This window comes from Cystoisospora suis, assembly GCF_002600585.1.
Source record: "Cystoisospora suis strain Wien I chromosome Unknown contig_1725, whole genome shotgun sequence".
Taxonomy (NCBI): domain Eukaryota; phylum Apicomplexa; class Conoidasida; order Eucoccidiorida; family Sarcocystidae; genus Cystoisospora; species Cystoisospora suis.
In genome coordinates this window covers 4,330-29,737 of record NW_027154525.1, presented here as the reverse complement: position 1 = coordinate 29,737, position 25,408 = coordinate 4,330, and the positions used below count along the sequence as shown (strand labels likewise).

The 25,408-nt window shown below is 53.9% G+C and overlaps 3 protein-coding genes across 3 annotated transcripts; 1 reads left to right on the top strand and 2 right to left on the bottom strand.

Moving 5' to 3' along the window:
- Window positions 1-1,284: 1,284 nt before the first annotated feature.
- Window positions 1,285-7,948, bottom strand: CSUI_003825 (uncharacterized protein). The gene is made up of 3 exons (XM_068064020.1): window positions 5,067-7,948; window positions 4,179-4,443; window positions 1,285-3,124 (listed from the first exon to the last, which is right to left on the bottom strand). Exons 1-3 carry the CDS (start codon window positions 5,960-5,962, stop codon window positions 2,549-2,551), a joined length of 1,737 nt encoding a protein of 578 aa, XP_067924003.1. The 5' UTR covers window positions 5,963-7,948; the 3' UTR covers window positions 1,285-2,548.
- A 210-nt stretch (window positions 7,949-8,158) lies between these two features.
- On the top strand, window positions 8,159-15,257 carry CSUI_003824 (dna-directed rna polymerase iii). The gene is made up of 4 exons (XM_068064019.1): window positions 8,159-9,839; window positions 10,997-11,044; window positions 11,677-13,423; window positions 13,971-15,257. Exons 1-4 carry the CDS (start codon window positions 8,859-8,861, stop codon window positions 15,242-15,244), a joined length of 4,050 nt encoding a protein of 1,349 aa, XP_067924002.1. The 5' UTR covers window positions 8,159-8,858; the 3' UTR covers window positions 15,245-15,257.
- An 864-nt stretch (window positions 15,258-16,121) lies between these two features.
- On the bottom strand, window positions 16,122-20,589 carry CSUI_003823 (uncharacterized protein; the record flags this gene model as incomplete). The annotated part of the gene is given in 3 exon segments (XM_068064018.1): window positions 16,122-19,307; window positions 19,827-20,569; window positions 20,584-20,589. 3 exon segments carry the CDS (start codon window positions 20,587-20,589, stop codon window positions 16,532-16,534), a joined length of 3,525 nt encoding a protein of 1,174 aa, XP_067924001.1. The 3' UTR covers window positions 16,122-16,531.
- Window positions 20,590-25,408: the final 4,819 nt, after the last annotated feature.

The following is a 25,408-nucleotide window of genomic DNA, read 5'->3' as shown; positions in this document are numbered from 1 at the left end:
ATTGTATGTAGACTCGGGGCGATATCCCTGTCACTAGAGATGCTACAGTCATGGGTCTCCTGACAATCGCGGCGCCCTACCCGGAGTCTCTTCTCGTGCTTCGTCGCCTTACATAGTGGCCCCGTGCCTCAGCTGTTGACCAATCTACAGGAGACCATAGTTCTCTCGGTACGACAATGCTGGAAGGAAATGACTCGTGTTGTGTAACGCTTTGGAGACCTTCAAGTGAGGAGAAAAGCGCAAGCTACTCGCACTTTACTTTCGTGTTGTAGTTGTTACAAACCATTACCTGGAACTGGGTTCAGCTACTGCAGAAGGAAAGTAACTGATTCAAGGTCATGACATCCAATGCTGTGTAGCAGCTGTCACAGATCCTACGAAAGAGCCTCATCTCGAACGGCCCCAAAACAAGAGTCAGCTAGGTCCTAAACAGGACGTTGCGTATAATGACATCCGAGTTTAATACTCCACTTTTCCAGACTTGTTTTTCGTGAGTGAGAACGAAGTGCGCACGCCAGACCGATGCACCACTCTACTGCCCTACATAAAGGATCGTACAGAGCACAACGGAGAAGAGATGGTGGTGGGGTTTGTAATAACGGCCGTGAGGTATGACTATAATCTTCAGATGCCACTACGATGGTAGGACCATTGTCGAGGGCTCATGAAGGGTGTGCTATCCGTGCCCTCCTGAGGGACTTGGTCTACAGGTGTGTGTAAGCAGAACTATGCATAGGATATACACGCATTGACTGACAGGGAAATAGCTCGGCCTCTTTCTTCTTTTCCGGAGAGGACAAGCGGGAAAAAGTGAAAGAACCGGCAACGACTATTGTCACATAGAAGGTCCCTTCACCGAGTTAAACAGATATACGGTGGCGAGTTGATTCTCTGCCCAAACTCGGGATTCCGGCTCTACGAGTGTGGTCGAAGTGTCTCAATGTACCCAAAGTGTGCGACCCGACTATGTGTTCTCGAAGCTTTTTTCCTTCCTTGGTGGGCAGGACGGGTCGAGTATATCGATGTATACTTGAATTGCCTTGGATTTTACGAGGAAAAGAAAAGTGACTGGCTGCTCCATGCGGTGCACACTCGTGTCTGCTCTTGTAGCAGCGAGGGTAAGTGAAAAGAGTGTTTAACACAGGTCTTATTTCTAATGCGTATGCTGAGAGAGCTCTTCTATTGTGAATGACGTCTACCTTTTTCTCTGCTGTACAAGCGACTGAAAAATTTAAGAGGAACCAGCGACCTCGCGCTCGCTCCGTTGCAGGAAGAGGGCCAGAACCGGCTTGGCAACATATCAGAGACACGCTCGGTTTCATGTCCGAGGGCCTGTGACTGAAAAGGCCACTCGAGAAAAAACGCGGTCCTCAGACGTAAGCCTTGTCACGCCGAAAATCACCCTGCATCAGAAGAGAGAAAAACTCCTCCACCTGCTCTCGGGGGTGCATGCGACGGTTTGGAGACGAGCTCGCACATCGAACACGGCTTCCTACGAAGGTAAATCCGAAACTGGATCTCTGTACGAGTTCTGGATAAGGACGCGCAAAACGAGAGCATGGAAGTGTGTGAGCAGTCTTTGCTGGTGAAGCGTTCTCAGCAGTCAAGGCTCCGGCTTTCACTTCTTCGAGAACTGCGTGCAGCCAGGCAATCTCGATGCTGGATGGGAGGTGCACTGGAGCACACTCCGGCTGCGAACATCTTTGGAGGTGAGAGTGAGGACGAAAACACCCACAGTTACTGCCGGAGAGAACAATCGGAGACCTGAAGTACTCCGGTAGAAGAAAAAAAAGACGATCGTGACTGCACAGAAAAAGGAAACTTGGTGTACCACGCGAGGGAGACACTGCCCGGGGATCGCACCGACTATTGTAGATAACATATCACTCGAAAGACATCTTCCGTAAAGGACGCGGCGAGCGGTGTTGACATAGACCCCGCGCCATGCGTAGACCGTCGCCACGGAATCCACCGGCCGTCCCAACCCGTAAGGAGACACGTCTGCTGCTTAGCCGTTTATTCGAGACTGCCGCCTTGTGTAGACTGCCGGTTGGAAAAAGCGGCCGGTGTACCGGTGTGCTCCTCAATCTCCCTTTCACCAAGGGAGCCAAACACGGGAAATCGGCGGGGGACCGACGGTGACAGGAGACTTGAGAAAAAAATCGGTTCTTTTCGAACCGACAGTGTGAAAGCACGGGTTTCTACGGCGACAACAAGAGTCACCGTCGAAACCATGTCCTGAATCTACACTGACATCTGATCATGTATGTATGGGGGCTGGCACGCAAATTGCCTCAGAAGTAGTGTCCCACCTCTGTTGCCTTTTGGTCTCTGCAAGGCTCGTACCCCCCCTTCGTCTCTTCCTAGTCGCAGACGCCGTAGGTTCCGATGAACGTTCCATCAGTTCACACAAGGCATGGACAGAGTTGGGTCATCTCTTCTTGACAAGGAATGTAAACAATCTGCAAAAAAGAATCGACGGACACTAGATCAGTGGCCCACTCCGTCCGCCACACTGGCTGCCTCCCGTCTGAAACAACCATGTGAATCAGATCGCTGATACGGACGAGGACTGGCTTTCCTCGTGACTTCCATCCAGGCTCTCTGTGTTATGACCCTTGTTTCCCCTCTCTTCTCTTCCTCCACTTGAGTTTTCTCGGAGGCCCCCTTGTACTTCATGCATTCCGCCACCTTCGAGAATTTGATCTGTTGTTTCTCCCGCTGCCACACTCTCTACAGCAGCCCTTTGCTGACTGGACTCTGGCAACCCTAGTGTTATTTCCGCTTGTGTCTTTCCTGAACAACTGGGTTCTCCTTCCCTGCTGGACACAGCTTTGTCGTCCTTCGGCATCTCTTCTGCTGGGCTAGGAGTACTACTTTTTGTTGGGCCATTCTCGCCTGCGTTTCCTTTGCCACATGCACCAAAAGCTACGGACTGTTCTCCCCCGTTTCCTGCTTGCGATGCGCGCTTCTCATCCCGCATGCGTTGAGCTTGACGTTGTTGCCTGCTAGCCATGTGAAGGGCCCTGTCAAGCACTGTCTTCACCTCCCTGCACCGGACATGACGAGCCAGGACCTCGTCCATGCGGACTTCGATCGCCCGCGCCAGAGTCACTAAACATTCCTGATAGAGAAAATTTTGTGCACAATCCAACCAAAGGCGAAAGAATTTCGGATTCTTTAGCGACTATCAGAATGGTGGCTATCCATCGAGCTACGTACTGTGGCATGTGTCTGGTGTAGTTGTGGCCTGACCGCGTAGCCGGCCCCAAACAGCAGCTACACCTCCGCTAAGTACAAAAAATAGTCCGTAGACCCACTCGGAAACTAATTCACACTCACCCGACAAACAAGTGCGGTGACTCCTCGCACACCGGCAGAAATGAAAATATACACAGACACACCGAGGTGACCCCTCTCAACAGCCGAAGGGGTGTAACTAAGCTCGCACACGCAAACGGCTGCAGGCCCGCGTCCACGGCGAAACCCACGATTTCCAAATGGAGCCTCTACACAGAGACACCCCTAGAACATACTCATAAACCCGGGGCTTGTATCATCCTCGTCTTCCTTCGCTCCCTCGCAAATGAGCCGCTCTGGACAAAAGACGCAGTTATGAGAGGCTTGCTGCGTGTACGTGTGCAGCGGAACACAGACCCCCACGAGGACAGGACTGAGACTCCGCCCACTTGGAACGCCAACACGGCCATGCACCGGCACACGAACGAATGGATCTTTTCGTTGAACTGCAGTTTTTCCGTGGCGTGGCCCGTTCCCGTAACGAGCTTTACCCCGGATCCACTCGTGTGCTTCTGCCTCTCATTTATTAGAACCGGGGGAACCACGTCCCGCCTGCCATTTGCGGCACCAGCTCTGCGGCTTCTGATCACCAGATGTGCACACGCGCCTCGCCGAGAACCAACCCTACAAACTCAACTTCGGTGGCAAAGCAGTCTCACTTGTATCACCTTAGTGATGTTTGGTCGCTAACCACGCAGGTGATACTCACCCGAAAACACGTGTATAGAGTGCAGGTGTTTGAATGCGTCTACCGACAGGACTACCGCATATATGTCATCGGACAGTACCTTGATCTGGAACCAGGAAAGACGTGGTTGATGCAGTGATGAGATAGGCAAGCATGACGGCACCAAGGCATACTTCACCCCACCGCCCACCTGGAGTTCAACTCTCTTGTTCCACTCAAGCTCCATCAGTAGCTTAACCTTTGCCTGGGCGGCTTTGATCTGATTCTTCAGTCTGGTTTGCTCGATATCACTCGCCTCCCCGTTGCTGCTTCCAGTCAATTCCTCTTCGGTAACACCCTGGTCCTCCTGCGGAAGGATCCCGCACTGAGCGAATTTGACGCGCTTCCTCTTCTGTTGCTCCAGGAAAGCCTCTTGTTCTTGTTGGAGCTGTCCGAGCTGTTGTTCCAGCTTTCGTCTGAGAGCAGAACGAGCCAAAGAAATGTACGCTCTACAAGCGACCACAGAAGTCTGCCCACTCTTACACACAAACACTTGAAGACGACGCACGAAAATCTTCGCCGGCAATGGAACATCTGGCAGCTCGGGACCGCAACAACGCAAAAAAGTCTTCCGCAACTTTTGACGCTACACGCACACGGCCATCTGTACAAGCCGGAATGTATCACGTGACTACCAATGAACAGTTGGTACTTCCTGTGGATCGAGCTACCAGCTACGCCGACTTTTCCTCTCAGTGCAGTTTGTGGTGGGCAGGATGTAAATATACGAAACTCCGCCAAGGGGGAAGAAAATATGGAACCTGAAGTCCTACGTAGGCTGCTCCTCGCTTTCCTCCTGCTTAAGGCAAACCGACCTCATCCCTACTCCATGGCAGCACAAGAAAAAGTGTGCGCCACAAATCCGGGCGTCCCGACAGTCAGCATTCTACATACACACGGACTGTAAGCATTCTGGGATCCGAGAGCCCCCTTACGCGACCCATGTAAATAGGAAGCCGCAGTCGCAGATCGCCACAGAAGTTAGAAGACGTATCCGCTCCGTGAGAACGAACCCGGCGAGCGCCTCCGGAAAGCTCACCTTGCATGTATTTTATCGGCAATTGCTGACCGGCTGGCAGCGATGACCTGGAGTGCCTCCTTTAGCCTATCCCGAAAAGCGGTTTCACCAGGTTCTTCTTCAAATCTCGCAGCTACAAGTTCTGCGACTCTTTCGTCCGCCTTGGAAGGATACTGCAAACAAAATGTGTCAATCACAGTGTTCCCTGTTAGATGGCCGGGCCCGCCTCCCGGCGCTGAAATGGGTCCGCGACCACCGGGTCCTGCTGCCAAGCCATGAGGTTGACTTCCTCCCGAGCCACGCGCACCTCCTTCAGAAATTGTCCCGGGTATTTCCGCTGTCCGTAGTATATCGAGGGAAACATTGGGGACACCGACTTCTGCGTCTCCCTGGAGGAGTGCGAGGAACGCATTGCAGATTCGGTCTCCATCATCGTCTTCGGATCCAAATATTCTTCTGTGTTTTAAAATCTTGAAGACTCGCTGACAAGCTTCCAAAACTCCGCCGTGGTGTCTACACACCTGAAGACAGAACGTTCGCAGAGGATCTCGGGAGAGCTGGAGCAGTGCAGGGCATCTGCGTGAGGCACTTTTTTGCAAAGCATCGTTGAGGACGTATAAAAGGAAGAGGACCTTCTCGCTGTCGCGCTGAACCGCTAGAGCTTCTGTCCACGCACCAAAGAGGTGGTGCACCACAGGATAGTTCCCTCTTGAGAGGAAAACCTCACTAGCCGCTGTGATGACGTCCATGGTGCCCGTGATCGTATCCAACATGTGTCTGAAGTGCACCAGAAGACGCCGATCTTCATCCGGAAGAAGCTCCAGAGGTGTAACAGCTGGAAGCACTGAACGATAATCGCTACTAGAAGGAGGCGACGCGACTGCGGCAGACCCCTCTGGCTGGCGGAAAGAAGACATGTTGACGGAATTTGACTGAGAGAAAGCAAATTACCCTGCAAAAAGGAAAGGCCGTGAGTGCCGTTATCATGCGCAAAGGAGAAAGCCCCTGTCCTGGGGGCGCGAAGACCAGTGTTTCCAGTCCCCGAAGTAAAGAACGAACCATGACAGCAAGAGGGTGAGAAACGCGCGGCTTCTTACACAATCAAATGGAAGCACAGCACGAAAAAAAAAACACGCACGAACTAACCCAGGACGTCCTGAACTGAATGAGGACACGTAAGACGGACAGTTCCTCAGGCCGACTGGGGCCCCCCTCAGTATGATACTGGACAGGACTCTGCGATTAGAAGCCAAAATCAAAGCCCCGGCACGAATGCCGTACAGTCACGGAGCTCAAAACTCGATATGCTTGAGCGCGAGAGCCACAAGGAGAAGCCATTTTGAAGACAGTACACAAGGTTTCACAGGGGCGGAGGGCGATACACACTCTCAGCGGCGGTCGAAGGACACAGTGAATCAACCGACGACGCTGACGGCCGAACAGCATCGCGGTTAAGGGACAACGCGGAAAGTACTCAAACAACGGAAAATAACATCGAGACCATCGCACACGGGGGTGAAGACGGAGTGGGCAGCCAGCGAGGGAAAAGCAGGAGAAAAAGACCCAGCCTTACAACCTCTTTGGTCTACGTGCAGCATGGACAACGTGGCGGTCGAGGAGAGATGTGGGGAGGAGTCGAACGAAAGACAGTCCCTGAAAAGACCCCTGGAGCAGTACGTCCTACACACCTTTGAACAAAGAAGACAAACAGGTCACCGAACGTCTAGCTGCGTGGAGCAAGCCACTGTTCCGTGGTGCATGACTCCGAGCTTCTTGTCCAAGCACCTATGATAACAGCAACGACACGTCGGCCACCGCCTTTACGCGTCCGGATAAGCTTGGCGGCTGATACCACAAGTCCCCGGAGAGAATGGAATCAGCTGCCGGGAAAGAGCACGTATGGAAGGAAGGCATCGCAGGGCGAAGGAAAAACAAAGAGTGTCGCCCTGGCATTCCCTTCTCATGTCCTCATGGCAAAAGCAAAAATTCTCCCTCTCCACAGGAAGCTCGCTGCTGGGCCTGCAACGAGAGAACATACTCGCCACTCAGTGCTGCCGTTTCCGGGCCACAGAGGCGGACTCGCCTTCACTTGGTGAAACATGAACGCAAACACCAACAGAGAGCCCACAGCGTAGAGGCCAATCTGCAGCTGTCGCATGTAGGCGTACACAGACGGTTTAGCTACTGCATCTGACTGATGAGGCTGACGGGAGCGTGCGAAGCATGACTGCCGTGCAGACTGTTTGTCCCTGTCCGGGGAATGAGTGTTGAAACCACTGAAAACCGGCGACAAACGCGGCCCCCGCTATCGCCAGGGCGAGAAAACTGCCGGATCTCCTTCGGACGAAAGTTGGGAAGGCAAAAAAGAGACCGACAGAGTCCAAGGGGCTTCGTGCGGAGTGGACAAGACAGAGTGGAACGACAAACCCAGAATCACTCCAAATTTTGGTCGCTGCAGCATCACATTGAGGAAAGAACAGACGTGAAAAACCCGTACTGCGCTTCGAATACCCGGGCAGGAAGATGCGGAAGAACTGTGTTGGAGAAACAACAAAAACGACGGTCCAACCAGTCTCGTACATAATTTACAGAGAGGTGCCACAGCGACACCTTTCTGCGCTGGATGGTAACCAGAAATACAGACACAGTGAAAGAACCGCCCCGCCACGGAAAAATTTTATGGCCCCTGGCAAACTCCAACAGGCAACGGGCTGTTTTCAGAACCCCGATGCGTTCGACGCCTGTGCTTTCGCAGTGAGGCAGACCAACAGGTCGCCGCGTGGTCCTAGGGCCACCCCTGTAAAGTCGATAAGCAAGCAAAACTTCCCTACAACATAACGACAAGCGACTACTGAAGAAAGTATACCAAGCATCCCATCTGGAGAGGAGGATCAGGCTTCTTGTTATGACTTTCCAGAGGCTTGGTAGCCGTGAACAAAGGCACAGATCCGCTGTCCCGCGGTGGGAAATTTCCGGGTACGCGGGAACATGCAGGGCGTCTTTGCGTACCCGGGACTGAAAGATCATCGAAGCCGCGGCTTCTTCTGATCTAAGCTATGAGACGTCGAGTGCGAGGCCAACCGGACTGGGTGTTTAGCCTCGATGTCCTTAAAGCTATTTCCACAGACTACGACATGATTCCCCATTATTTCTACATCGCGGAGAGATCTTTGTGCTTCCTGCTCTCCCGTGTCCTTGTGTGTACCTAACCGACTCCGGCTGGTGGTGGGGCGGCAGCATGGCAGTCTCCCTCTTAAGATTGAATTGTATCATTTGCTCCAACTGTTTTCTACTGTGCGGGGGTGTCCGCTCTGCTGCGTGACGTAAGTTTGCGATATGCTGCTTGCATCGTACTAAGGTGAAGTGGAGGGCATTTAGGCGGGCAAGCCGCGAGGCGGGGTCTTAATGGGTCAAGCAGCCCCGCAGAACGGACCGTTCCATCCTCTCTTGGCTCTTCAGCTCGACCGGTTTCTCTCGTCTCGCCACCATATGTTTTCGCGCGGCGTCCGGTACGCGGCGGGTGGTAGCTGCTCCGCTGCAGTCCGTTCCAGATCGTCCGCGGATGACCTTGTTTGGTTGGGAGCTTCGTAGCCGCCATCTGCACCCCAGTATCGTATCTCCGAGAACCAAGAGGGTGACCGTCACTTGTTTTCCGGTTGCCGTCTTTTCAACGCAACGGTAGGAGCCGCGGCCGTGCATGGCCTGCACGGCTTGTAGGGGCGTTGACCTGTTCAAACCATGGCTTTCTTGTGGTTTTGAGCGCCTTCCGCGAGGTCTGTCTGCGAGCCGGGCTCCACCTCGAGACGCTCAAAAATGAACTCGCCGAGTCTCCCGAGTGAGTCGGGGTCCGCAACCCTCTCGTACAAGCCCGGCGGGGTTCAAGCGGTCTCGAAGAGCCTGTCTCAGGATAGTTCTTCCCTGGATCCATTAGTTTCTCTTTCATCCCCAACCGCTGAGGAATGTTCTCGCTCACGCGTGTGCACCGCGACAGGTCGCCCTGCTGCGGACGGATTGGAAAGAGATGGAAAGGCGGCCGCTTTCTCATCTCGCAGCCTTAGGTTCCCCTATGCCTCCACTGTGCCGAGTACACGGGTGCCGTACGTTTATCCTGGAAGAAGCTTTTACCTCAGTTCTCCTTTAGCGAAGAAGGAAGCTGCGTGGGTGCAATCTACTTCTGACGCTGATGGCCAGCAGCCGACTGGTTCCAGCAGAGCCGAGTCAAAAACAAAAGACAAGAAATCCGTTCGCTTTGCTGTTGCGCCTTCTTCTCCCTCTTCTACATGTCCGTACAGTGGGGCTCCACACGCCGAAGGCCGCCCCGTCTGTTCAGTCCCGGACAAGTGGCGTCTGTTGCCTGCATTCTTCGCAGCAAAAGGTCTGGTACACCAGCACATTGACTCGTATAACTTCTTCGTCAACACGGAGCTGAAGAACATCATTCGCGCTCCCTCAAATCGCTTAGTGAAGAGCGATGTAGATCCTTCGTTCTTCATTGAGTTTTTGGGTATATCAGTGGGCACTCCTCGCTACGAAGAAGGAATGGTCTTGCAGCGGCTAACTCCAAGGATATGCCGTATACGCGAGATCACGTATGCTGCGCCAGTCTTCGTCGATGCTGAATACAGCAAGGGGGAGGAAATCATTCGGAGAAAGAATGTGGAGATCGGATCCATTCCGGTGATGTTGAAGAGCCAAGTCTGCGTTCTACATGGAAAAGACCGCCAAGCTATACAGAAACTTGGAGAATGCCCGTTCGATCCCGGGGGCTATTTCGTCATAAAAGGAACAGAAAAGGTATAGCTAACTGTTTTCGTGTATAGACATGTACTGAAGTGGGCCTCCGTTCCTAGTTGTATGGGATACATACGCATGCCTGCTGACAGCTGATCTAGCAATGACTAATGCTTGCTTGTTAGGGCTTTTGTTTGTCGGTCTCCGCTTCACGTTCTCTGCTGTTTTCGTAAACGCACGGGAGAAGTGCTTCTTCAGAGCGGACTGGCTGGTAGAGCATGAGGGTACCTGAGTACAGCCGCCCGCGTCCGCGTCTTTAAGACATTGGCAGATGGGGGAACTTATTCGGGAAGAGCTTGCGTGGCTGAAGAAGCCTTGCCGCCTCGAACATGGTACGACATTTCATACCGGAGTCTGTTTCCTGTCTATATCGTATACGTAGAGACAACCAACCTTTATAGAACGGCACACTAAGATGTGTATACAGCTGGGCTAGTTACTGCGAGTGCACAGCTTTCTGAGGTGTCCTCCGGCAGCGGCCGGTGCACCGGAACAAGTGTATAGGTAAGAAATGAAGAGGCGTCAACGAACAGGCACAACTGGTTGCGACTGATTTTAACGCCGAGCGATTCGCGAGTTCATTGTAAAATGGACCAAGCTGCGTAGGACAGCAACTTAATATGAACATCATTTCCTGTCCGTAACGGTCGAGCCATGTGGGATCTGCGGCTTCCCAAGCAACTGCGGTGCAAGTAGTTGCTCTGCTGCACTTGTTACCTTCAGTCTGAAAAACAACTCTGCTTGCTCACAAGCGAAGGGCTCCCAGTGGCAGGCTCGGGTAGGCGCTGTATTTGTCTGAGCACGCGTGCATCTGTCTTCTGTCACGGACAGGACAGGGAGTGTGGTTGGTTCGTGCTGGTGCAAAAGTGCCTCTACTCGCGTGCCGTGTGTTTTATAGGTGCCTGGCACCTGCCCGGTGGTATTTTCGTTGGTACAGTACCTTGCCAGGGGTATGCTCGTGTCTGTAACGGGCGTTCCTCTTCCGAGTGGTTTCTACCCCATGTCCCAGCATTTGTCGCTTAGCGGTCAACGGGCACACACCAACGGCTGGCGCTGGCGCTAGTCTCCGTGGCGGCCCGCTCTTGTGGGCTCGTTATCGCAGCCTGTGACGACTACTGAGCGTAGTGGCGGGGCTGGTTTCTCCTCTGTACATTTTTCAGGTCTTGCTCATGCAGGAGCAGTTGTCGAAGAACCGCATCATCGTTGAGGTAAGTGTTCGTTTCGAGTGAGGAATCTTTCGACTTTCTAGTGAGAGTAAACTAGGGCCAGCCCACGCCCGTGCAACGGCGTCGTAGCCTGCTAGTACTTCTGTGGAGGGGGTTCTAGGCGACGCGTGCACACATCCGGTTCTGCATTTTAACAGCCGTCCTTGGCGTCATGCAGTACCAGAATGAGCTTCTAGAGTCGACTGCTGAAATCGGCCTTTGCCAGGCACNNCTGGTTCTGTACACTTTTTTGCAGCCTTGTTCCAGCGTATCAATTCAACAGCCACGCTTGGTTGTCCGCTTTTGAGATCAAGGCCTGCTCGATTCCGTCAACTGTGTCGCGTCGGGAAGCCCCACGGCGTGTCCGTGGTGTTTGTGTATTCGGCTCGCGGGATCATTCCCCTACGTCCACAGCAGTCAGTTTCGCCTATAGTTCCTTGTCTATAGTCACCTGCTGTCCGCACTTTCCCAGCTGTTTTCCCTGAAGAGTCTTCTGACCCGGTTTCCCTTGCAGTGCCGGTGAGTCGGCTTCCTCATTGCCGGTGTTTGGCGATCAGGACTTTTTCTTGTGGTGGGCGTTCTGCCAAGGGATCCGAGCTAGCGTAGACTTGCTCTTTTTGTTTCGCGTCTGTCAGATGGACATGAAGCATAACGTCTGTGCTACCGTGACCTCCGCAACCGCTGAGTCAAAAAGTCGTACAGCTATCGTCCTGAAGAACAACAAGCTCTATCTCCGGCACAACTCTTTTCTCGACGACCTGCCGGCGTGTATAGTCCTTCGTGCCATGGGCATCGAAACCGACCAAGAGATTGTGCAAATGATCGGCGCTGCTTCGTCTCTTGCTGGTTCTACTGGAGGCACGGCTCAAGAAGCCGTGACTCTGTCACTGCAGGACTGCCACACCGAAAATGTTTTGACTCAGCAGCAGGCACTGCTGTGGGTTGGCGGCAAAATCCGACCCAGGATGCAGGCGAAAGGCTTCTTCTCACCGGCTCCCCGGGCTGCTGACCGTATGGGCCCGGCAGGGCGCAGCCCCAAGGCTATCTCCGATGAGGCGGTTGATGTTCTGCATCGAGTGGTATTGTCGCACATCGAGACGACCGGTAGCGACTTTCGGGCCAAGAGTAGATTTGTGTGCCTTATGATCCGGCGAGTTCTCGATGCAGCTAGCGACCCTGCGCTGATGGACGACAAAGACTACTACGGTAATAAGAGACTGGAGCTAGCGGGCCAGCTGCTCTCGCTCTTGTTTGAGGACCTCTTCAAGCGGTTCTGCAGTCAAATCAAAAAGCAGGCTGACTACGCGCTTAGCCGCTATCACCAAGCAAGGGGAGCTCAAGGAAGGAGGGGAGGAGAGAATGACGTTGCGTATCCCGACTGCTTCAGGAATCTCCCTACAGATATTATCACGCGGGGCATGCAAACAGCGCTGAGCACTGGCAACTGGACAATCAAGCGGTTCCGCATGGAGCGTTCTGGGGTGTCACAAGTTCTTTCGCGCTTGTCCTACATCGCCACATTAGGAATGATGACACGTATCAACTCACAGTTCGAGAAAGGCAGGAAAGTTTCTGGACCACGGGCTCTTCAGCCGTCCCAGTGGGGCATGCTGTGCCCATGCGATACCCCCGAAGGGGAGTCTTGCGGCTTGGTCAAGAACCTCGCTCTTGTGACTCATATCACGACCGACGAAGATCCGACCCCAATCGCGTCGCTGGCTTTCTGTTTAGGTGTCGAAGACGCGGATGCGATAACAGGAGAGGAGTTGCATGATCGGGGGACGTATTTGGTCATGCTGAACGGTGTGCTGCTTGGGGTACACAGACGTCCTCGCCAGCTAATGAAGAATATTCGCTTGCTGAGAAGGCACGGACAGGTCGGGGAGTTCGTGTCAGTACATGTCAACGAGGCGCACAAGGCTATCTATATTGCTTCAGATGGAGGCAGGCTGTCTAGACCACTTATCGTAGTTGAAAAGGGGCGTCCCAGGCTGAAGCCGGAGCATATGGCGATGCTGGAAAACGGCGAGTTGTGTTTCATGGATCTGCTAAGGTCGAGTATTTTGGAATGGGTTGATGTGAACGAGGAGAACAATCTGCTGATTGCCTTGAGGGAAGAGGACATCATTCCAGAGACAACGCATCTAGAAATCGATCCGCTGACTCTCTTGGGTGTGGTGGCTGGGCTGATAGCGTACCCAAACCACAACCAGAGTCCGAGGAACACATATCAGTGCGCGATGGGGAAGCAGGCCATGGGCGCCATTGCTTACAACCAGTTCAACCGATGCGATACCCTACTTTACCTTCTTGTTTATCCCCAAAAGCCTCTTTGCAAATCAAGGACTCTAGATCTGGTTCACTTCCAAGAACTTCCTGCAGGTAAGCGGCGTGTGGCCCGAGCAGTCCCCAGCCTCCACAGGCTTGCTACGAGATCGCCGTGACGGTCCACTGTGTAGGCTGCTGACTTGTTCCCGGAAATCTTTGCAATTTTTGAGCCGGGACGGCGCGCCGTCATTGATTCAGACCCTTTCACAATGAACCTGGATTCTGTAGAACACTGAAAAGCTGTTAGCGACCAGAGAGCGTTCTTAGCCTCTCACATTTCGGCAGTTTGATCGACAGTGCGGGCAACATTGTTAGTCTCTCCTCTGTGCGATGGTGCGTTTTCCGGGAGTGCATGAGGAGATATCCTTCATGGCTGCTTCTAAAGTAGACAAGGATGGGAGGGCTCCGATTAAAGGGGAGGTTCCGGCTCGAGATTCGCTCCAGCAACTGGTACGCACGTCGGCGTTCTGTCCGCTCTCCGAGCGGTACCGTTCCTTCGTGTGACAGTATTGATTTGCGTATTTTCCGTCACTCTTCTGTACCTCGCGCTACTGCGGCGTTACTGATCTGTCGCTTTTTCCTTCTTTCTTGTATACTGCAGGCCAGAATGCAAGTGTGGCCATCATGAGCTTCTCCGGTTATGACATCGAGGACGCCATTGTACTAAACCGTGGAGCCGTCGACCGGGGCTTCGGGCGCTGCTTTGCTTTACGTCGGTATTCTGTTGAACTGAAGAAGTATTTCAACGGTGCCATGGACAGGACCTTCCCACCTCCCTCAGCTGTCCCGAATCCGCAGACTGCTTCTTTGAACAACTCGCAAAGCCGCACCACTCCAGGAAACGCTGCAACCGGCGGAGGAGCTGCAGGCGTCAAGGGTGCGACCTCTCGCCGCTTTGATGGACTGGAAGAAGATGGAGTTATCCGTGTAGGAGAACTGTTGGAAGAAGATCAAGTGTATGTAAATAAGTACTCACCTACTAACACGAGGGAGACCGTACGGGATCCTATGCAGCTTGACAGCTCTTCGTACGTGCCTTCTTTCGCTAGGTACAAAACAGTCGTACCTTCCTACGTGGAGAGGGTTATATGTACGGATAACGCAGACGGCTGCCGTACATACAAGCTGATTCTGAGACAGACGCGGCTTCCAGAATTGGGGGATAAATTCAGTTCCCGACATGGCCAAAAGGGGGTTGTGGGGCTGATCGTCCCCCCAGAAGATATGCCATTTGCTGAATCGGGTTGGTGCCCCGACCTCATCATGAATCCCCATGGGTTCCCCTCCCGCATGACAGTAGGGAAGATGATAGAGCTGATTGCTGGGAAGAGCGCCTTGCAAATCGGGGCGTGCCAATACGGCACAGCCTTTGGCGGGGTGAAAGTTGACACGCTAGCCGAGATTCTGAGTGCTCACGGATTCCACTACTCGGGAAAGGAGTTTCTCACGTCAGGGATAACCGGAGACGCTTTACAAACCTACGTTTTTGCCGGCCCAATCTATTATCAGAAATTGAAGCACATGGTGCAAGATAAAATACACGCTCGTGGTCGAGGACCTAGGCAGCTGTTGACGCGACAGCCGACGGAGGGTAGAGCCAAAGAGGGCGGCTTGAGGCTTGGGGAAATGGAGAGAGACTGCTTGGTCGCCTACGGAAGCAGCGCTCTACTTATGGAACGACTGATGATTAGTTCAGATGCGTTCGACGCCTGTGTGTGCGCAGGGTGCGGTCTAATGGGGTACGAGGGCTGGTGCCCCTTCTGCAAGAGCAGCAAGCAGGTCGCCACTATTCGCATGCCGTACGCTTGTAAATTGCTGTTTCAAGAATTGTTGAGTATGAATGTATGCCCCAGATTGCATGTGAAGGAACTCTGAAAAGCCAAACAACTGCAATGTGTCAGACGCGTAGACGGGTTGTTTTACGTACAGGCGCCTGCTTGGCCTTGATAATAACTCATCCTAGCACACATAACAACCGTGCGGCGTCCGTTTCCTGATGCGGAGTGTGAGCTTCGCATTGCTGTCGCACTGCGACTAGGATCGGCTACTTTTGAGAGACCTATGTGTCGCCACGGTAAGAGTGTCGGCTTGTGGCTACCACCGTGTTTTCGCTCTAACCAGCTGCTCGTGCGCTCTCCCCGCTTCCGCTCAAACTCCTTTCGTCTGTCGTGTCCACCCTCGAAACGGGTGTACAACATCGAAAATACTTTTCCTAGCCTTCGCTTCTGCTTCGCGTGGGCGCCCATGTACGAAAATACCTCTCCCCTGGGGGCTTTCACTGGCCCTGGTGGAAAGTGATAGAACGATTTCCGTGTTGCTACTCTACAGGAGTTGGCCGGTGATCTACTGCTCTTCATAGAACTCTCCTGAGAACCCCGCAGGCGATTCTGCCCGCACTGCCTCTACTGATTCCCGAGTGTTCTTCCTTTTTCTTCCAAATGAAGCTCCGCTCCTAGCCACCAACTGGACGCCCCTCCCTTCTGTCCTTCCAGTCCTGCTCTCCCCGAACGAATCACAGCCCCGCTTGACACCGCCATCAGATACCGAAGGGTATTGCCAGTTGGTCCCAGCGTTAGATGTTGCGATTGCAGAAGCAGTCTCTGCATTCTTCTTCGATAGCCGCTGGTTATGACACTTACAGCTTTGCTGCTCGGCAGCTGCCCGGGCAGCGTCTAAGGGATGAATTTGATGGTGAAAACGTTTGCAGCACACAGAAACCTTTTCACATTCCGTTCTCGCAAGCGAGACAGTTTGCCGTTATCGCGACTATGTAGGAGGTGCGGTCTCGCTGGCAGCCGCAATGAAGTCTGCTTCATGTACACGACTGCTATCTCGTCCTTGCTGAGTTAGCCAAAGGCAGCTGGAATTCCTGCACTATCCTGCGGAGTGGGGACCCGGGTTTAGCTACATACGCTGTCGGGCTGCAGCGATGCATAAGAAAAGCAAACGCCTCTTCATGTTGAACGGTCCTGCCGGTTGATCTCCAGAGGCATTATAACCGACTGAATCCACCCCGGGGAACCGTATCGGGAATCGGAAGCTCTGACCGAGAAATCAAGCAAGGACCTAACAAAAGAAACGAATGCACGGTCCCAGCGGCGCACCCAAATTCGAGCACCTTCTACGTCTAAAACGTTAATACGAAGCCCCGTGACAGTGGATTCAGGACACCACAGAAAACATAGACACAGTGGTGCTCTGCGCGTTTCGCTTATCCTGTGTCGCCTTCCATTTCGGCGTTACGGCCGAAGAATCGCAGACCGGCGGCTGAGAGGGAAACGTCGATGGAGAAACAGGGACAAATAATGTCAAATGTGACGCCGTATCTCTGACAGATGAGGGGCGCACCGCAAGACAACACGGTAGTGCAGCCGCAGAACCAGCCAGCTGATCACTTGCTGTGCTCTGTTCTACTAGCTCCCCCGTGGTCTCGCCTTCCACTTGATTATTTCCCGCCTCGCTGCAAAGCTCGGAGCGTGAATCTGTAAGCCTTACATCTCTCGACGCAGCGCCGTCTTCGCTTGTCCCCATTCGTCCTCCTCCATGCTCTGCTGCTGAAACTAGCTGTTCCCCTCCACCACTGGCGTGCCAGGGCCTGTCTCTGCCAGAAGTCTTGTGAACCCCTCCATCAGGGAACTTCAGTTCATGAATGTCCGTGTCTGCCCGTGGGTGTCCGTTGCACGAGTTCTTATTCCGGTATCCGGTCTTGCCTTCCTCGGGTTGAGCCGCGCCGGAATGGTGGACAATGGGCCTCACCCCATCGCCTTCATTTTCGCGTGCCGGTATGTCTTGCACTGAAAGCGTCCGGAGTGCGTTCCCCGAACCCTTCTTCAGCAGGCTGTCAGAATGGCATACCAGCTTGCGTGCGGCAGAATCAGACACCTTGTGCGTCAGAATCGTTGACGAAGCCCGTGACCCACGGGCACGACAGAGAGAAGACGTAGACGTCAAAGCAGAGGTACAGCCAGAAGGTCCAAGAACCGAGAAGGTAGAGCCGGAGAGCGAGCTTGCCAGACCTATTGGCCTGCACGCGCCACTGACACTCGTCGGCTGGGAACTACAATGGTTCTTGGCTCCTGTAGGGCTTGATGCCACTCCCTTGGATTTCGACGCCTCCTTGCCCGAGGGAGACGTGTAACAGTCCTCGACTCTGGGAGCTGCCGCTGCTACCCTGCATTCTAGTGTCACGTGCTCACTTGAGGCGATGCGATGACTTCGTCTTTCTCCCTCGTTAGAAGAGGGAAAGCGAGTCTTCTGTTTACCGAGGTCCTCAGCGCTAGCAGAGAATTTGGACAACGTGCGGTTTTCCATTGCTGGGGAGAGACAAAAGGCAGAAAGGGGGAAACACGGAGGAGGCTCTGGACTTGGGGTACACAGAGACGAAGACGAGGAAGTGGAAGTACACGAGGAAGAAACAGAAGGCACTGTCGAGCAAAAAGAAATTCTTCGACTAGCGGAAGAAGTGCAAGGTGAAGAGGGAAGAAAGGTAAAATCAGCCGTCACACGGGAACCCGTAGTTTGGCGTTCTTCAGTTTCGGAAACAGCCGGCACAGAAGCTAAAACCTCTGGAAAGCTCGCTTGACCGCCACCAAACAATTCGTCATCGGCGGTGGTACTCGCCTGCTCAGTTCCCTGTTCTTGTTTCTCATCCCCGCTCCCCTCTGCACCGTCTTTCCGTACATCGGCAGCCCCTGTTTCTGAAAGTACAGGTAGCACCGACGATGCGCCCGTACCTGATTCTGATCCTACCCGTCCACAGGACTGTACCGGTACTGCAGGCATACCAGCTGATCCTTCTTCAGTGTTCTCCCTCCCCGCTCGTGTGTTGCGTTCGAATTTTTCTCTTCCCTGAGCGATTTCAGAAGAAACGAGAGCTAAGAATGGGTTGTCGTCGAAAAGGGGTTCGCTCAACCTCTCCTCTGCCCCAAAACGTCTCTGTGGCTGCAAGGGATGTTGACTGAGAGTATCTGAAAATGCCGCTGTAGAGAATGTATCCAAATGCGACGAGCAAGCAAGAGGTGCGAAGACAGAACAAGAACTGCCGACGGCATTGCAAGCCGAAGAGAAGGGTGCGGAAAAGAAAGGGCGAGAAGAGGATGATGAGAACGACCCAAGAGAGGGGGCCAAGGAACAAGAAGAGAAACTGAGCGGTACCTCCTTCCCCTTTGTGAGACCTCGAGGCGGAGTAGAGGCTTGCGTGTTCGTGGCCGACGGGGCCTTGGTAGAAGAAGAGACGGAAGAAAGCACCTCTCGAGAGAGCGAATCTGAAGCAGCCGGACAGATCTGCTCTTCAGTGCTACTCCCCCGACTAGCGAGCAAAGTTCCTTGAGCTCCTGCTTTTTTTCTCTCTATCGCCTCGAGTTCATCACATATCAACACGGGCAGCAGCCTCCTCTGGTCCTGCTCACTTTGATCAGTACAGGTTGAGCTGCAGGTTGAAGATGAGCCTCTTATTCGATGCAACTCCTCTCCGAGAGAAGCATCCAATCTACCCGGGCTGCCACGTGTCTGAGTGAGTGGCTCATTGACCGAAGACGGAAGGACGGTAGAAGACGAGGAAGAGGCAAACGGAAAATGTGGGGATCGAGGGGACGATGATCTGCCGTCGTCTGATTCGGACGTGTTCTTTTCTTCGAGAAACGTGGATCCTTCAGCTGAGGTAGTCTGACCCCGTCCTGAAGGACGTCTGCTGCCCGACAAACCTACAACTGCTCTATTTGCCGTAGTGAGTTCTCGTCCTCTACTCCTATCTGAAGAAGGGGAGAAAGGAGAGGAACTGTGGACACAGAAAGACTGGAAGAAAGACTCAAGCAGCCTCTGACGTTCATTCAAACTACTCTCTTTTTCTCTTTCGCCGCGGGCCTGTTCCGCAGCGGCCGCAGCGGCGCGTTGCTTCCTCAGCAGTGCCACTACAGCCTTATAGTCAGACAGCAGTCGCCTAAAAGCATGCAAAGACAGTCAATCATCTCGTCAAAACGCGACTTGGTCGGAATCGTGTGCGCAGTTTTGTAGATCCCAAGTGTATCGTACTCCAGTACGCTCTGGGTTTGGGCGGAGCATCCCAGCCGCCGGAGTCTCCGTGTGAACTGTCAGTGCGTTCGCAGGTTACTGTCCTGAGCCAGAACAGAGCTACAGCGCGGTGCAGAGTCTCAGTCACATTATCCCGGAGTCGACCCCATACAACTTCAACAGTATTCAGAGAGACATACGAAAGACAGATAACCTGGTGTGGAACATTGTTTATTTTAGTCTCGCCACACAAACTGCCCCAATCTCGGCCCAGAACAGGCATTGACCAAATATGTGCAACATGTGAGCTGACTGGGCTTGCAGACGTAAAGCCCTTTTTATCCGTGTCCTAAGAAACCACAGACACCTGCACTGCCTGGGGTAGCCTGTGTGACTTCCTACGCACGCGCATTCTATTGAGAGAATTCGAAGACGAGAGACCCTTTACCTGTATTTCTTCCAGAGAGAGCAAAGCCTATACGCGACACCGAAAACCAAAAGGGCATACACAAGCCTTCCCAGCCTGCTGCCACCACTTCCTCCGGGCTGTTGGTTGCTACTTGCGAGCCACATCATGGTAGTCAGCCATCCAGTGGCGCTTCTTCTTTTGGTGCCCGTATCCGTGCCCCCTTGCAGGAGGCCGTGCTCACCCTTGCCCCCGTACAGACCAGAAGCCAGGGAGATGGCGGGCAGTGCTGATGGCGTCGCTGCTGGGAGAAGGGCCTCTCTCCACGCTCGCTGCAAGACGCCAAAGCGACGGTCTCCATCGTGATCCCTCGTTGTGCGCGTTAGAAAGGGGCTGCGTTCGAGAGACCCGGTCTTCCCAAACAGAAAGTACAGGAGTGCAAAAGGCAGACGGACCAGTCGAGAGAACGAAAGAGAGAGAAAAGAGAGGGTCTTTTGAAAAAGTATCGAACTGCGAAGAAGGCTTCCGACGTCACCTCCCCACTGCAACAGTTGGAGCAGCAACAAGCGCACGCCCTCGAGCACCGCAACGCTTTCTCCAAGCAACTGTAGAAAATCTCGCAAGGTCAGCGGTGGAGGACCTGGAGAGGGTGCTGGTGTGACCTGAGGTGATGCCCTCGTTGTTGACAAACCCCCGTGATTTGCCGTACTGGTAGCCGGAGCGCCGGCCCCGGATAAAGGGTTGCAGCAGAACATCTCATCTGCTCCAGAGAGATCTCTGGTTCCCTGCGAGGCCACACAAGCATCGGCCAGCGTGGCAACAGGCTCCTCGGAAGCGGGAGCATGCGGTGGGTACGTTGAAGGTCTGCTAAGCGGAACATGGGTGGGCGGATAATAGAAGTTAGCAGGGTAAGAGACAGCATGACCCGTTGGCGGATAGAAGGAAGGGAAGTACGCCGACGCTTGGCCAGGATGCATTGGGGTGATGGAGTTGAGAGGTAGTGCCTCAAGAGTCCAACAAGCGGAGCCCGCACTTTACGGCCGCCGCGCCGTAGGTCACGAAGGCGAACACCACCACAGCCTGCCTGAACAATGCCGCCCCCGTCGGGGATACTACTTGAGCTCGCCGTGAATCGTGATTCGAAGCTAAGTATCTTATGGAAAACGTACTGTGCTTCGATGAGAAAAGTAAACTTCTGCGCGAAAGTGCCCCAGACCAGTTCTCCGCCCGGATGATTGGAAGCAATGGTACGACCAAAATGCAGATGGGCAGCGTCCACGAAGAAGCTTGTAGAGACGTGACAGAAACCAAGCTAAGCAGCGACAACATGTACATCAACCATCTAAGGCAGACCCAGGACGACCACTCTCAGTCCCCCTGAACCCCCGGTCTCCACACAAGGAAGGCGTGAAAATCTTGTAACGATGACGGAGAAGTTTCCAGGGCAAGCCTGGCGCTATGCACGTCTCAGGGACCTCCTGCCTCCAGCCAGGCTGGGATGGCGAGTGCGGGCTCGCGAAGCCGTGCGCCTTAACGGAAGCGCACAAACGAATCAACCCGCTAACTCGCAACGAGTATAGCAAACTTGCACAATAAAGGCTAGCGCTCTCTGCATATCGAAGCGACCGATATCCCTCTTCAAGGCAAAAAGTCTCTCCGGCCCTTCGCGTGACGCAGAGTTCCATGATAGCGCCACGGTTCGTGTGATCAAGATGAGAGGCCAAAAAGAGGGGAGATTTTGAGGACATGCAGTGGCGGTAAGCGAGTGGAGGCTTGGTCTTCGACGTAGGCGATGGATCCAGGGGTGAGAAAGTGCGGCAGAACAGACACGGTAAGGAGCAAAACCGCTGTTACACAGCAGACTCCCAGTGGAAGCTGTCCACTTGCAAGCATCACCAGTTTCTTTCTGAAGTGACAGAACAGGGCGGCTTCGCTTCAATATGGTGTTGAAGAAGCAGGGTATGGGACAAGTTGTTGGCGTCCAAAGTACAAAGTTCAGTCCGGGAGCATGCCTAGCCGAGGAGGCGAATCAGTCGCTGCCACGCAGAGCGAAGCAGAATGGAGACAGCGGATTCGCCACTGGAAAGGAAATGGCTGTTACTTCACAGCAAGCACTACGGGCTGGAGGAAGAGGTCCTGGTACTGCAGCAAATTCCACTAACCACAAAGGCGTACTTCCACTGCTTTTGGATTCACTTGGGAAAAACGCCATTCTCAAGAGCCACGAGAAAGGACGAACTGTCCGCACATTCAGAGGTTCCTGTCGACAGCGGGAGTGGCTGGTAGGGGGAGTCCGGTTTTCGTATTGGTATATTCCTAGGAATTCGCGAGCGTTGGTCAAGTAGTTGCGCCGGTAGCCCCCGCTGCTGAGGGTTCGGACTGCAGGATTTCGAGCAGGCGTAGGCGATCCCCTTGACTTTCGTTACAACTACGGGACAGGCACGAGCCATAACTGGCGTGGCTGCGCCGGTGAACAAGGCGTGAGGTCACCCCGAGATATAAGATGAATGTCCTTTTCTCTTACGCGTTTACTCTTGCCGTGACCAAGGTACGAGAGCACATGGGTTACCCGCTGGCACAGCGCAGCCCGGGCCTTTGCAGAAGCGACGCCTAGTTTGTGAAGCCCAACGTGCCGTCTTTCTACTTTTGGTAGAGTGGTTCTTATGGTGTCAGATAGGCAACCGAGAGGGGATCGCGAGCCCGCGGTTCCGCCCGTAGTATGCTGTCTGTCCATACAGTAAGTGTGCCCTGGTCCTTCCAGGCAAACTTGCTTCTGTGGGTACGACATCCAAGCCCAGGCTGGTAAGGCTCGCTGAGTCCCCATGAGGGAGGCACGGCGATGCTTCGACGCCTATTACTGTGTGCCCCGCGGTGCTCGATGCCGAAGACGCCCTGAACCTGGAGAGGAAACCTATCAGAATGCCACGGTTGGTAGGCGTGTCCGGAGCAGAGGCGCGAGGGCAAAGGAGACGCTTCGCAACCGCTCACGAATGCCCCGCGCGACGAGAAAGCTTCGCTGGGGCGTCAAGACGAGCATCGCTTGCAAGTAACGTTGGATGCAACGCAGGAGTCAGAGCTCCTGAGAGTTTTTCCTTTTCTCTACTGTGTAGCCCCTTCCCGGCAAGCACCAAACACCCTTGCAGCGGCACACCGCCAACGTTGCCGCTGGAGGTCGGCTGCTATTTTTTTCATCAAACAATACTTTGTTCATAGTCCATTTTTCTTAGTATACTGCATATCCTGACGGTGCTTCTATCACTTCAGGAAGAGCGTTTATCTCGCTGTTCGGGAACGGGTGCCGGGCCGATCTGTGAGTCACACTCCAGCGCTAGGATAGGAGTACACCCCAGATCCCTACAGCACAGAAAACAAGCGCCGGTTGACTGGGGGAGCCGGCAGGTTCTTCTTCTTGGCACTTGCTGGCAAGTTTGGGCTTTTTCCTGCCACTCCTACGGTGCGGACTGGGGCGGGACCTCCCCAGCATGAAGAAACTGATGTGCCGCCCAAGATAAGGAGATTTGCGAAGTCGTCTGTCTTAGCAAGGTGATCACTCTGGGGCGTTCCAGTTTGGGCCAAGGGGGATCGGTTGGGTTGTGCCTGGCTCATATAAGCCAGTAATTCAACAGCAGTTACCGCTGCTGGTGCGCTCGGCATAAATCGAAATCTGGCCTTCCGTGTCGGCCAGTGTTGCCTGCTCAACAGCACCGTCGTCTAAGCCAGACAGGTGTCCCCGTCAATTTTCGAACTGCGGCTTCATGCTAGTGTTGCCATGCTCCCGCGTTGGCAGTGTTACCGAAGAAGCAAGCAAAAGTTTCTGTAGATTTTGGTGATGCACTGTCGCAAGATAACGCGGACTGCGAGTTTCAGAAACCTGTCGTCTGACGGGTTGGAACCGACTTGACGTCTGGTTTAACGGTTCTCCCCTTCCACCGTGCGCCCCGGTCTCCATTGGAAAACACCGTGCAGGCAGACCAGTCGCTAACCAGCTGTCTGTCGCGTAACAGTTCGACGTGCCGGCGGGGCCAGGTCCCACCGCCAACACGGAGCGTACACAACCTTCGGGGCTGACCAGGCCAAATGCCACCCACGTCCTGAGTATTTGTTCAGTCGTTCACACTTGGTTCAGTAAAGTGGGCATTCCACAGCACCGCGCCCGGAGAGCGTGACACCTGTTGCTTCATGAGCAAACCACAAAACCCGTCAGTTAGGGGTGCGTGCTCGGCTTGTCTGTCCAACTGCTTTGCCTCCTCGGTCTGCTAGAGAGTGTTGTGCCATGCGTGGTGTCGAAGTCTCCTTTCCGGGAAAGCATGCGCGAGAAGCGGGAGGACACACGACACCTGCGCAAGCATATAGCTACACTCCAGTACGAAACAACAAACCCAGGAAAGCAGAGACTGTCGCGACACCGTTGATACGCTTGCTTCAGGTAAGCGGTCCGAACCCCCTTTCGCCCAGCTTCCTCTGCCTGTTCCTGTTGTCACAGTAACCTACACGACACAGGAACAAGGTTATGGATACTGGGGATTTCACGCTGGCACGCACAGCCGAAGTTCTTTGCATCTGCTTCGCCTCTGTTAGGCACGTACTAGCGGTTTCGTGACGCTGTGACGCTGTCTCCGCAAGACCAGCGCGGTCCTCACACGGACTCACAGGGAAGTCACCAAGTATCTGAATGCACACCAGTGAGAATGGATTGTGATGTGCCGGTCAGTGTGACCGTGCGCACCCGGCTACCGCAAGCCGTGCCTTTACCGTAGTAGCAGCGAAGCACTTTAGCACGAGCAATAGTCTTGTCGCTGTCGCTGCTTAGTATTCGCTGCTACCCTCAGTGTGACGCCTGCGACTGTAGGATGCGCTACCGCCGCGGGAAGACGCGGGACCTGCGAGGCAAGCGGAGTGTTGCCTAGTGCGGTCGTCGCGGGAGAGCACCGAGCGACAACGAGCGAGCCGCCGCCCGACGGCGGAGATTATCAGTGAATAGTAATTTTTAGCACTTAGATTTCGTTACCCTTGTATCTTCTGTTGAACAATAGTGTGAGAACCTCAAAACTCGGTTCGGGCGAGTCGAACGCAGCACTCCTGTGGCAGTCGGCGATTGTCGGGAGCAAGAGCGGGCAATGCTAGTTGGCGTGGGCTCAGCAACTCTGACCCATGGCCGAAATATGCTCAAACAAGCTCTTTTCTCGTTTCTGTTCGTGAGCCTACAGATTGTCCAACTGTGCTTCACTGTTTTCCAAGTAGAAGGAGCCTGTTTGCTGCAGGAATTAACTCGGATAGTGCGTGCAATCGGGGCGTACGTCAGACAGGGACTTGGGAGCCCGGAGCAGAATTGATAGGCCTGTTCCAGGAGCTATTGGAAGTGATTCAGATGAAATGGTACAATGGGAGGGATTCATGATTTCGGTGCCGACTCAACAGCCCCGAAGAAAGAGCAGTGGTGGAAGGACTCTTGGGGGGTGTCGACTACCGTAGAGCGCAGTGGTAGCGTACACGGGAATGCTTCCCGGCTCACGAGTGTTGGTGGGTTCGCACTGTGTCGCCACGTGGGGGAAAGGTGGTTTTGTACTCAGACTCAACCTGGGTCCCAGGTTCATTCGACAGGGTCAGTCACACTAGCCCGCAAT

Bases quoted from the DNA above. Each gene is read 5' to 3' on its own strand.
- CSUI_003825 (XM_068064020.1), bottom strand. From the start codon at position 5,962: ATGTCTTCTTTCCGCCAGCCAGAGGGGTCTGCCGCAGTCGCGTCGCCT. The intron at 4,444-5,066 runs GTGAGCTTTCCG...TTCTGCTCTCAG, and splicing joins GCCGATAAAATACATGCAAG to ACGAAAGCTGGAACAACAGC. The intron at 3,125-4,178 runs GTGGGCGGTGGG...TTTCTCTATCAG, and splicing joins ACAAGAGAGTTGAACTCCAG to GAATGTTTAGTGACTCTGGC.
- CSUI_003824 (XM_068064019.1), top strand. From the start codon at position 8,859: ATGAACTCGCCGAGTCTCCCGAGTGAGTCGGGGTCCGCAACCCTCTCG. The intron at 9,840-10,996 runs GTATAGCTAACT...TACATTTTTCAG, and splicing joins TCATAAAAGGAACAGAAAAG to GTCTTGCTCATGCAGGAGCA. The intron at 11,045-11,676 runs GTAAGTGTTCGT...CGCGTCTGTCAG, and splicing joins AGAACCGCATCATCGTTGAG to ATGGACATGAAGCATAACGT.